This window comes from Oryzias latipes, chromosome 3, assembly GCF_053564925.1.
Source record: "Oryzias latipes strain Hd-rR chromosome 3, Olatipes_Hd-rR_3.1".
Classification (NCBI taxonomy): Eukaryota; Metazoa; Chordata; class Actinopteri; order Beloniformes; family Adrianichthyidae; genus Oryzias; species Oryzias latipes.
The window spans coordinates 22,180,723-22,193,563 of NC_136239.1; the positions used below are offsets into that span (position 1 = coordinate 22,180,723).

Here is a 12,841-nt window from a genome sequence, read left to right on the forward strand (position 1 = left end):
TTTAAAATAAAATCACAATTTAATGATTTATTTCTTTTATTGAGCACCACGGCACATATTTCCAGCTCAAGCGCGCCATCTAGCTGCACACTTTGGTACACACGTTGTAGGCATAGAAACAATAAAGGATGGATATTGTTTTAATCTTGTGAGAAAATCATTAAAATAAGTGTAAATGCCAATAAAAAGAAACAATATTTTTACTCTAAAATATATTTAAATAATATAAATTGTTAACGATTGGAAATGCCTAAGATTATGTAATCAAAACATTTTTCCAATAAAAATTCCTTATAAAAAGAAAATAATTGAAATGTTAACATAAAAAAATTAGACCAAGCTACAACTTGAGAATATAAAAAAAGAACAAACATCATTTATTTTAAAAATTATTTTATTTATTAATATAGTGGTATACTTAAGATTGTGTTGGAGAGGAGAAAATAAAGTCAGCCACACGTGAAGAGCTAATTTCCATTTAAAGCTGTGTTATATCTAAAAAGTACTGGTGTGCCATATGTAATATATTGTCTATTAGTACAAAAATACATTTAAAGGGCACACCATATAGCATCCATTATCCCAAACCGTGAGGAGGACACTTTCAGAGCGCACCCTTTCAAAAGAACACGTAATGCATTTTAGTTTGAGCACTTTTCCTGATGTTCAAATCAATCACAAAAACAGTACTTTTCAGCAACCATAACATCATGTCAGAAAGTGGTAAAAAAAAAAAAAAGGTGTGATGTGTTGTTGTTAGGTTACAATTCCAAGGCTTGAGGGTATGTTCAGAATACAAAGAAAAGCATGTTTCCACTTTCTCCTGTTTAGATCCTGTTTTTCCTCTAGGTTTTATACAAAAAAGAAAAAGACATACAAAAAGTTCATTTACAAACAAAAGAAACAAGGCAATATGCTAAAGGTATTTACAGAAACTTCTTCTTGGTTCTCTCGTAAATGCATAGCAGATAAAAGAGCTCACTTTTCTTTTATCGACCGTTCCTGTGTGCTCGTTGATTTCCACAGTGGGTTCACCAAAAACAAATTCTTTAACTTAACGAAAAGTGAATGGTCTGCAGATAAGGCATCGCTGCTTATTTGTGTGTGAATGCAGAAGTGGGGGGGGGGGGAGAAAAATCAAATAAGAGCTACAAAAACAATGAAAGGTGGGGAGAGGAGGACCGGAGGAGGCTTCTGGACCTGAGTAGAGAGCATGCATAGATCTCCGTCCGATCAGAAGGAGGGGAGAGGAGCTCAGTAGAGACAGAAAGCTACCAGGTATCATCAGGTGAGGAAAAACTTGTGGTTAAGTATGTGTGCTGCTTGGGTTCATCAACAACTCTTGTCAGCTGCTTCAGCAAATGCAACCTCCTCTCCCTCAAACCTTCAATAAAAAAAAAAAAAAAAAGCTCCTGAATGTGGAAAAACGTGACAACTCTTGATATTCAGTCAGTCACTGGAGTTAACAGTAAATATTCACTACAATTCTATATATACTGTTTGCATATATAGCACAAATATACTTCTCTGGCATGTATGCTGCCGCAAAAGCTATCCTCCGTGTGTATATTCATGTAAAAATAGTGTTAACCTTTGACAGGGAGCATGCGTCAAAGCCTTCATCTCATGTCAAACCTTCAAACAGCAGAAGAGCTGGAAACAACTTTGTGTCATAAATGACAGTCTTCATCCATGGGTGCAGTAAACACGGGCTGTTCTTCATCTGTTTCGCCCGGATGCTTACGCTGCAGCTGCGGTGCATGTACAACGAGGGGTTTCTTTTTTTTTTTAACGTGCCAGTTCCATCTTCTTCACTTCCATCCTTCCACATTCAGTAACATCACAGCTGTCGGGGTCATCCTTAAAAGTGGTCGATGAGCACCGACACACAGTTGGCCCCCACCAGGTAGTTGGGGTCTCCCGGGAGGGACTTGTTCTGCCAGCTTTTTGGGTCACCTGCAAACAGACAGATGGGATCAGGGGGTGTGTGGATGAGTGGAGCGATAGCAGCTGCTTTCTGGTGACACTCATGGTGCAGTGCGCCTCCAAAACCTTTTACATAACCGTGCCGCACAGAGACACAGCAGGCTGCAGAAGCTTGTGGTTCCCACAGTTTGTGTGCAGTCCCTCCACTGAGTTCAAATAAAACTGTTGCCCTCGGTCTCTTGTTGGCAAGAAACCCTCAGTCACTGGGAGGTCTAAGTGCGAGTGAAACAAAACGCACACAGGTCTGTGCCACGGGGAAAGTTTCAGTAATCAATCAGAGGATGGAGCCAAGAGTCAGAGCAGTCTTTACTGCATGCGACCTGCAAACCGACAAACCAATGGATGCTTTCAAACGCACCTAAATATACTGAACCCTGCAAACATTTGCTAAAGCTAATGCAAATACAGTTGATGAATTAGCTTTCTCTAACGTCTCAGCGCTTCATCCAGCCGTAAATATCACAGAAGCACCAAGCCTGAACTTCATATTTACTTTCTGCTTCAGTGTTTGAGGATTTCGATAAATGAATAAATCATCTGCTTCAAACTGAGCAGAGGAAAAACTACTATTCCTGAGAACTTTTCTATTATATAAAATAGAATTAAGAGAGGGCTACTGCCTGCAAACAGCTGCAAAAGGGGTTTAGAAATGCAGATGTTTTTGTCTCACAGCATCTTCTACATCTACATTTATGCTAAAGGAGGCAACAAACATAAAAAACTTCATTAAAAAAAAAAAACAGGCAGGATTACAGTTACTTATGGAATGAATCTGTTGACATTCGTGTGATGTAAATCAGCCATCTTGCAATTTATGAAGAAACATTTGCAGAAAGTTTCTGTTTAATAACTCTTCTCAAAGGAGACGCCCTAAAAGCATCTTTAGAGCACAACTTAGTGTAAAAAATTTCAAATGACCTCTAAATGGAGCTAAAGGAGTGACTTCCTAACGGGTATGTATCACACTGCTTCAGTTTCAAGTGTTAAAGGAACCACTGAGTCCACAATACAGGAGAGGAAGAAAGACAACAAAAGAGTTGAATAAACGTGAAAAAGAAGGAGGAGGGAAGCTACGTGAGAAGAAAACGACAGAAAAGGTTCAGGAAGGCCCGAGAGTGGCCTTGCTTCACAATAAGAGGATTACGACACAACCCAATAATCCTTTCCACAATTCCGAAGGAGTGGACATTTATTTCTCTGCGGCCCCCACGTCTCATCCCCAAAAAATGAGACTAATTAACATCCAAGCCTGACAGATGCCAAAATTAGCACCGTGTTTGAAGGCAGGATACGTGGAAGACAATGACGCACAAAAGATGGAAATCTGCAACATTTTGAGAACGTTCAGTGCTGTTTGTCTTTCTCATGATTTCATTTTCTTGTATTTTTTTTACTTATGTCAACTGACCTCAATTCTCTATAACTAGTTTTGTGTTCAAAAGAATCAGGATTTTTTTTTAAACTTTTTTAAATCAAATACAGTAGTTTGATTCTAAAAATAACCTGAGATAAACGAAATCTGTAAAGCAGTCATCTTTATTTTTTTTAACCATTATTATAAATGTTTTAAGACTATAAAACCCTTCACTGCACACTTTATGCACTTGTTTTAGGTCTCCACATTTTCCCACATTTCTCTTGTCTAAATTCTCAAAGTTTAAATCTTTTTATAAAAATAAGTTCAGTATTATAGAATGAAAACAAAGATCTGCTGGCGACAGAAGATTTATGGACATTTAGAAAACTGAACTGTACAGGAGCCACACCAGATAGAGGGGATTGAGTGACATGGACGCAAAACATGCTGCATGAAAAGACAAATAAAAAGCTGGCAAAATTGCACTACAGTATAAAAAAAACTGCAGGAGAGCAAGACCTCAAAACTGAGGGACCACTTTAAAGTGGTTTTCTTTGTGAGGGTTGAGTAAGCCTTCTTCCTAGACCTGCTGTGCTATTTAGACACAAATGTGTCAGCTGTGTTGTGTGATTTATTGGCTCAAATGAAAGGGATGGATCCAGATCATTTTGCTGTTTTTACAGTAGAGGTAAACCTATTTTTAGTGATTTGCTTGATCACAGCCCCTCCTGCTAAAGTCGGGCAAAGTTTCGCCTCGAGTTCATCTATTTCCACCCTTTTCCGCTTTCCCGTCTCTCTTTGATCCAGTTTCACACGTCTGGTCTGTTTGGAGGAAAACAATAGCAGCCGGAAAAAAACATCCGTCACCAAAAGCACATTTTTTAGCACCTCAACGATACAAATAAAAAATATATATATGGAAGACAGAAGCTATTTTTAGAGAAACCATATCTTTTTTATAAAATGGGAATATTTCTATGATTTAACTTTGGCGGTCGTGACGGTGCCCACGTTTCTGCAGGGTCTTTAAAGGGGCTTTGTTCTTCAGGTCAGGATTTGGGTGGCTATGTGAGAATCCATGATTCAGAGAAAGGAGGCATGCATTACCTGCTGGAACAAAATTCAGTCATGGTGCAACCAAGAGCCCAGTGCATGCAGGCGAGAGAACAGAAGCTTGTTAAGATGATTGACATAAACCCAAAGAGAAACACTGACTGTGGAGCAGAAATAAAGAAACCAGAGATACAGAAAATGAGAAAATGTGTGCGTGAGTTCGTTTGTGTAAATCGTGAGAATGAAAAGGCCTAAAGCCATAATTGTGGGGGGAAAAAAGCTGAATTTTCTATTTGAATTGATTCTAAGACATGTGGAAGTTAATAGCATTGATCTAAGGTATTTTTCTATAGTGAAGGAGAGGATCAAAGCTGATTAAAAAGTGATCAAAACCCCTCAGCTTGTCACACAGCCAGCCCAAACGACCCCAGAAGAACAGAGAGAGCAAAGCATACCCGACGAGGAGTCGGAGGATTTTAGAGCAAAAGACCAACCATCAGGGGTCATAGACGCACAGTGAGGTAAGCGCAGCTCCACGGGCTTCAAAAACTTGAGACCGTGAGGTCCACACATCACCAGAGGGCTGAGCAGAGTCTCTCCTGTCAACACAAACACAAAGCAGACATGTAAACGTCGTTGGCGTCCCATTTCTTCAGAAAAGCTGGGGAATCTTAAAACATGCTGGCAAGCCGCGAATCAGTGAAGTGATCCAATAAAAACTCAAACGTTTCATCTCCAAGCTTACCACATGTACACGAAACACCAGTGCTGGCTTTAAAAAGGAGGGAAACAGGTGCCAACTCCACAGATGGAGGGCGAAATGCTGCAAGTGTTTGAGTTTACTCACAAATTTCTATTTCAGTCCAACATACTTTCATCTTCCTTAATAAAAGTAATAAAAGAAAAGTACATTAATTAAGTTTAATATAATTCAATATAGGGCCTTTCATATTTCACGTTTTAACCTAAAAAACATACCAAATGAAGCGCGACAAAGAAAGAAAAAACCCAGATCTTTGTAATTATAGGTGTTGGTCACAGAGAGATAGGACATTTTTTACCTTCTAGATGCTGCTGTGATTCAATTAATGTCCAAAACCATCTCTACCAATATCTGTGTCAGTTTATAACCCATGTTGTGCACTTTATTTTGACAATATAACTGCAGTTGTTTCAAAAGCACTGGAAGTTGTTACAGCAAATAAAGATGAAGTATCCCAGTCATGATATTGACTGTACTGGTGCAGTTCAATGCAACTGTGTGATACAAAAGGCCCAAATAATTCCACAGTTGCCACACTGAAGGCTGCAGCTGGGTCCCCTCGGGTTACAGACTGTGCAGAACCTTCTGTGTTATAGCATAAAACACTGTACAATACCAGCCTTTTGAAATGCTTCTAGAAAAGCAAATATAAACGAGATTCCATTATTTTCATCTTCTGCAGATTTTGGTCTATTTAAATATTTTTTTAAGTTTAGCTCTGTTGTCCCTCTTGGCTTGCTTGCCCCTTCTGAGAGAATTATCTTCTTTCTTTCATATGATTGGTAGCTCAGTCTTCAGTTATTTATCTCTCATCAATGACACAAAGTGATGGCTGATGCCAATGTGAGCTAGAGACATCGTCTTCTCTGACGGTTACCTTTCTCCTTGTCCAGCGGTGGCAGGATGCTGTTGTCTCGACACACCTTGAAGTAGATCTCCTGCTCCACACCGTCAGGGATGGCCCCCTGAGGGATGATTATGCTGACACCCGTCTCGATGGAGCTCAGGACCCCTCCGTTGGAGTTAAAGATACCTCGAGCCGTTGCAACCACCGTGTGACCCTCATCTTCTTCATCGTCTTCCAGAGCACTGGGGCTAAGAGGCAAGCACATTTGCTGTGACACTCCGCAGAGCAACCTTGGCTCAGTTTAGACTGAGCATAGTTACCTGACGGGGATGGCTTTTGGCACAGCGTTGACATTGTTCTGCTGGTATTTGGGCCGAGGCTCGTTCTCTGAGTTCTGGGGTTGCTGGGGAATCTGAGGTTTTACAGGACTGGAGCTGTGGCCCTGATCCAAACAAAAATGAATGCAGCCGTTCATTCACTGTGTCATGTTTTCTATCAAATATTTCTTCATATGAGCCTTGGTGAGTGCTTAAAAAAAAAAAAACATTTCTACAGAAATAAAAAGGAAAACCCTGAGATTAGATTTGATCTATTTTTTATTAAACAAATAGGAACACTTTATTGAAGATAGTAATGAGTTGATAAAATTGGGATTTTACTGAGCCGGGTTTAAATAATATGCAGCCAGAAAGCAAGAACAGCTCAAAGAAAGTGGAATTATCTTTGAAACTGACGTTTTTTTCCCCCAGTAACTATAAGTTTAAATATAGAGAGGACAGTATAGGATAGTATTTCTCAAGGTCATTAATAAAAGTTTGTGGCCTTTTGAAACACGCAAAAACGTGAGCATTTACAATAATCTTTTTGTTGGATAACTACACCCAATAAGTTTCTCACCACAATCCACTATAAGATTTTTTTGTTTATTTAAAGCTGCAGATTTTTGCACCTTTTTATTTCTGATTCATGCTGCTGAACAACCTCCAAACAAAACGTGTTTACCTTTGGAGCACTCTCAGGCTTGTCATTGGGCAGAAGGTTGTGGCTGAACTTAGGACTGTCGAACATGCGTGTGTACGGCTTGGCAGAGGTGGTGAAGGGTTTGGGGACAAAGCGGTTGAAGCTGGATGGAGCTCCAGCCGTGGGGGCCGTCTTTGGAGGCTGGTCCCCTGTGCCATTAACCGGAGACTTCTCAGGGAAGCTTTTGTGCGGCAGAAAATTGGTCTGGACAGTATCCTCTCGGGCGGGGGGCTTGGCTGTGGACAAATTAGGCGGATAGATCAGAACGCACAACTGACAATAGTGCCTCTGTGAATACATCTTAGCTCTAGATCAGAATATAACAACAACAACATAATCCTCATTCCATTCAAGAATATAGAAGAACTTTGACACCGCATTTACGAAGGCGCAAAAACTGAAAAGAGAAACTTGGCATCAAATAACTTAAATTACTCTGCAGAATCCTAAAGAAACTGAAAAAAATCAGTGAAACAGGTATTGTGTCCAGATTGACATTCACATTACTTTTTGATTTCCAAAAAAAATACAGTCTTAAACCTATGCTTTTGATTGATTACCAGAAAGACGCACTGCAAAGCCACATTTTACATTTATCATGAATAAAAATAGTTTTTCATGTAACTTTTTTGCCCTTAAATGTTTTCTTCTTCAAACTTAAAGATAGGTGGTTTGACTCTGACCTTCCACAGGGGGTTTAGGTAGCTTGGCTGGCGGCAGAGATGGTGTCATCTGGGGAATTGGTTCATATTTTTTCTCAGCTGGAGGTGGTTTCTCTAAAATCTCAGTCCTGCAGCAAAACATGAAAACAACACAAAGACAACTGAGATGTGTGCAAAAGTGGGTGAAAAAGAAAACAAAAAAACATACAGGACTCTTTAAAAAAAAAAAGAAGATGTTCAAAGAGAGGTACAGGCAGGCCATTTTAGAATATAGTGGTTTAAAAGTAAAATGAATTTATTTATTTTATCTAAACTTTGTTTTACCAGGAGAATCAATTGAAAACAGTTTCTTATATACAATGATGACCTGGTAAGAGGGCCAAGCAAAAGAAAAAACAGAAAAACAAAGATAGACAAAAGAACCGTACACATGAATCCATGACATAGATTCTGTGTCAAACAGTAGTGACGGTGACATTAAAGCAGCCTAACCGACGGGGAGAGAACGAGTACAGCCGTCAACTAGAAACCGTTTCCTCTTGAACAAATGATGGGATGGGAGCTGGAAGTTTAAGGGAGTTTTGCAGCAAAATGAAAGGAATTTTGACCAAAGACCGTGTTTGGAATGGCAAGTGTAGAGTAGAGAAAGTAGAGTTTCCTCTGCAAGCTGCTTTAGCTAATGTAACCAGAAAATGACGAAAAGCCAACGGCAATGGGATGAATCTAAACAGACTTAACCAAGTATAGAGAAAATCCATCATTGTGAATTCTTTTTTTCAGTGGTAGTGGAATTTTAAAGTCTGAACAACCATGTATTTAATAGCTATTTAAGTAGCTATAGGTGGGTTCTTTTCCCACAAACCATATGACTACCTTTTATTGTAAACCAATGAGTGGAATGGCAATATCAAGCACCAACATAGCCATATCACATCACTAATCCTTGTTTCCCAAGCGTACTTGATGTCTTATAAAATTTATACCATTATTGATCTGAGGTGATTTGTGTCAAACTGCGCAACTGTGGAGAACCATTTTAACATAAAAGACAAAAAACAAAAAAAACAATGATGAGGGATGTCTTTAGGGCTGAGCATCACCTGGGAAAGCTTTGGGATGTTTGTGCTTGTAGTTGGGGTTTGTTGGGGCCAGTATGCAGTTTGTCTAAAAGAGACAACTGCTTCCTGTAATAGTCTGCATCCTCATCAGGGTCGTAATGGTTGGGGCGCACGATCTCGCCAGCTGCCTTAGGCGGTGGCCTCTGTGCCTCTGGAGCTCTGGGTGGTAAAACGATAATGACATAAATGCAAAACAGGAAGGAAAACATAAAAAAATATATACCGTATATATAAATCATATGACCAAAACAAATCCCTAAAAGTGATTAAATATTGCACAATGTTGTACTAGTTTAGTGAGCACAATAACAGTGAGTATAGTAGTGGCAGGCTTACCTATAAGCTTTATCTTGGTCCAGGTTGCTCAGAGAATTGGCTTTAGGGATCACTCCCCCCGCTTTCAGAGGTGAATCAGCTGGCTAAAACAGTAAAAGAAAAATGGAAACATTTCAGAAAACAGTGAAAACCGTACATGTTGAGCCTGTGTATTGAGTTTAAGCATGAATACAAACTGCTGACCTTGTTGGAAGAGTCTCCCGTATCTCTGGCACGATCCACAGACACAGAACGTTTGTTCTCAAACATCTTGACCCTTGTAAGGACCGATTGAGGCCTCATGGCAGGGTCATCCTCTGGAAGCTGGTCTCTGGATGGTGAGGGGGCTTCTGCTTTGGGAGGCGGTGTGAGGCTGCTTTCGGAGTTGGCGTGGGGAGGATCGTACTGATGAGGTTTGTAGCCTTTCTGCTGCATCGTTGGTCCCTGGTTGTAGGCTAGTCGTGGTGTCGGTGGCTCCGGGGAGCGGCTGGCCGATGGGTACGTGTTCAGAGGAGACTCCTGGTTGTAGTGCAGGTCGGACCCAGGAAAAGATGGTGGGAGATCATCATGTCGGATAGGTCCCTGCGGCACTGGTTTACCGTAGCGAGGTCGGCCATCAAACCCTGTCTGGGGTGGCGGCTCGTCAATTCGCAGAGGTGGCGTGTATTGGGGGTCAGAGCTGTCACTGTAAGGGGTACGGAGGTCGTAGCTCTGGGGATTAGTAGCGGAGTGCTGCGGCTGGTTGTAGGAGCTCCACGGCTGCTGGTCGTAGTGAGAGACACTGTTTTCATAGGGCAGGTTATCATAGTTCCGATACTTTGAATCTGGAAAACCTCCTACACTACTGTTGACATCATATCGGCTGGGGGGGTGGTCATAATCTCTATATAGCTGCTGAGGACTGTAGGTCGTGGGCTTATTGATTCTGCCCATGTTTTCCATGTTGTAGGGATCTTTTTGAAACATCTGCTGGAGCAAAGACATGAAAAGGAAAACGATTACAACCTGGTTAAGTCCACTTATGGATGCACAACATATGATATGACAAAGAGGACACACAAAACACTTGGTTAGAGGCTTAACACTAAAAAAACAAGTTCAAGACATTATTTGCAGAAGAGAAAACAGGAAGGGAAAGACCTGAAATAGAGAAACTCAGAAGGAAGGGTTACTAGTCATGAAAACACTTGTGATCAAATGAGAAACAGCAGCACAGCAACATTTTTTAGCTGTAAAATAATGACAATAAACAACTGCAACTCCAGATCGCAAACTGAAAAACTTTCAAAATAAGGTTACTAAAAGCTAAAAAACAAAACAATGGGATCCATTTTTCTTGTATTAGGCCGATAAATGTAGAAAAGGCTGAATTTACCCCTCACCCATTTACTGTTTATCTACTTCATTGTTGGGCCCTAACAAAAAAAATGTCACCCACTGTCTTTACGCAAGAAACTTGAATGTCCACAAAAATATTTCACAATACAAGCACACATTGTTCAAAAAAGTAAATGAGTTGCTAACAACAAGAAAAAATGTAATCTCTGAAAATGTCATAAGTAACCATAAACTATCCATCCAAACAGCCACTTATCTGCTGATGGGCCACATGTGCCGGGCCAGAACGTGTCTAAAAATGGAATTTTGATAACATGGCTGGAAAGTAAATGGCTACTTTTACAAGGAAATAATTAGTTCAGCAGCCTTCACTGATACACGGAGGTCTAGTAAATAACTGAAATGAGCAAAAACATGTTGCAGCCATGCAAAGAAGATAAGCAACAGTGAGGGCTGCAGGATTTCCACTGTTCTTCAACAAGTGGGCATTATCAGTGCATCCACCATTTCCCGGTCCACTGTTGTTTACCAGCACTTGCTTTACACACACACACACACACACACACACACACTCTTGCACGCCCCCCTACCCACACAGACTTCTCTGTATCTTTAGGGCAGCTCTGTGCTCAGCAGACATGCAGGGCAGAACGACAGAGAAGAGAAATGTTGCAGAAGGAGGTAGGAAAACAGGCAGCAGCACAGGACGTGAGCCGGGTCAGACCGAGCAGAGCTGAGCCGAACCAGGTCACGAAGCGTCCAGTGACAATCAGATGGATACCTTTGCTTCGGAACTGGCCAGTCCAGGATGTAGAGGTTCTGGGGTGAGCCTCTGTGAGGCTAGCTCAAGGTTGGGCCTCCTAAGTGAGCCAGCCTCTTGGCTTGGGCTTGGCTTGCTGTAAGGAGCTGCAGGAACCTCATCAAGGCTCAAAGCCCCTAGAGTATTTACAGTAACGTCGACAGCAGGGGGCATTGCCTCAGACAGGGGTTCAGGCTGCAGGGGGATGCTAGGGGACGCGGCGGCCTCTGCTTTCTGTGAAGTGGTTCAGAAATGTTTAATAACACGTGCTGACATACCATGGTGCAGGTCTAACAAGAGATCCCATCCCCTTCACCTTTCTACAACACTCTTGCTTCACATCTGTACCCAGAACCCTAACATTCAACATTGGCTTGAGATCAGCCAACAGCACAAAGAAGTTTGGAATTAGCAGCAGGACAGCCTTTCATTTTTATAGAGTGCTACTGTGATTTTAATGCTATGATTACGATACAGTTTTGCCCTTTTAATGCTCATTATAACATCAAAAGACAACATACGTTTCCATCCAGATACCACAATAGCCAATCAAATACCAATAGATACATTTCACAACAACACTAGATAATAACTGGCATTTCCAGCATGCACATAATACTTTCTGGTGTTGTATTGTCACAGTCCCAATTATAGTCGGAACAAGGTACACATGAGTGAGTACTGGTACAGACACTTGGGATGAAACGTCTTTTTAGTCTTTTTCTTCTTTTTGGCCTCCCAGTCACTTAAATCGGACCTCTGAGAGAGCCCGTAGCAAAACAGAAACTTCCCTTTTGATATGAAATGTAAATAAATAACACACTAACAAACATCAAACGGCAAAAACATGGATGTTATAGATAAAATAAATACTGTAGTAATAAATCTGTGTACATACTTTCATGTAGATATAATTAAGAGATAAATATGATAGATACCTGACCACAGCCATATGCAGTTATTCGCTGACATTAGTTTGTAATAATGAATAGGCGGAATATTTAGGAAGACAGTAAAGGAGCTTTAATAGCGCTTCCAGAAAACCCTTCTAACGCAAACCACGTCCTCCAGACAACAGGGGAGACGTGCAGCTCTCAGAAACGCTACCTGTTGTGGCGCTGGTGCCTTGAACCCAGCTGGGTCGATGCGGTTCAGGGGGTCCCCTTGCACTGAGTGCTGGTAGCCAGAATAGCCGGGGGGCTCCTGGATGACCGGTGGATCCTCACGGACGGGTTCGGAGGAGCGGGTAATGGCGGGCTCTGTAGGCGGACCCACGTCGTCATTGAGGGTTTCATCTAGCTCCTGGTCGGTGTAGGCTCCGCCCTCTGTGTCTGTGTCCTCGTAGTCAGAGGTGTGGCGGCTGTCGGTGCTGTACATGGAATATTCACTACCCGGCGCCGACAAGTAAGACAGGCGGTCATCGTGGATGTCCAGGTCATCATCGCCTACACCATCAGCCTAAAAGGAGAAAAACAAAAGAATGGTAACATTAGAGGAGAAGTGAGAAAATAATAATAATAATAATAATAAACTTTATTTGTATAGCACCTTTCAAGATAAAAAATCACAAAGTGCTTCACAGT

At 41.3% G+C, this 12,841-nt stretch overlaps 1 protein-coding gene across 40 annotated transcripts in view; it reads right to left on the reverse strand.

The window, feature by feature from the left end:
* Window positions 1-376: 376 nt before the first annotated feature.
* Window positions 377-12,841, reverse strand: part of tjp1a (tight junction protein 1a) — a 111,036-nt gene continuing 98,571 nt past the window's right edge. For 6 of the 40 annotated variants that reach the window (XM_011489604.4, XM_011489598.4, XM_078944440.1 and 3 more), the window contains 11 exons: window positions 12,366-12,716; window positions 11,241-11,492; window positions 9,326-10,090; window positions 9,143-9,225; window positions 8,789-8,965; window positions 7,710-7,816; window positions 7,009-7,262; window positions 6,327-6,448; window positions 6,037-6,254; window positions 4,852-4,995; window positions 377-1,956 (listed from right to left, as the gene is read on the reverse strand). In XM_011489604.4, coding sequence (XP_011487906.1) covers window positions 1,862-1,956; window positions 4,852-4,995; window positions 6,037-6,254; window positions 6,327-6,448; window positions 7,009-7,262; window positions 7,710-7,816; window positions 8,789-8,965; window positions 9,143-9,225; window positions 9,326-10,090; window positions 11,241-11,492; window positions 12,366-12,716 — 2,568 coding nt within the window. In that variant the 3' untranslated portion in view covers window positions 377-1,861. The remainder of the gene's footprint in view (window positions 1,957-4,851; window positions 4,996-6,036; window positions 6,255-6,326; window positions 6,449-7,008; window positions 7,263-7,709; window positions 7,817-8,788; window positions 8,966-9,142; window positions 9,226-9,325; window positions 10,091-11,240; window positions 11,493-12,365; window positions 12,717-12,841) is intronic. The other 34 variants (XM_078944409.1, XM_011489600.4, XM_078944426.1 and 31 more) reach the window with 11 other exon arrangements.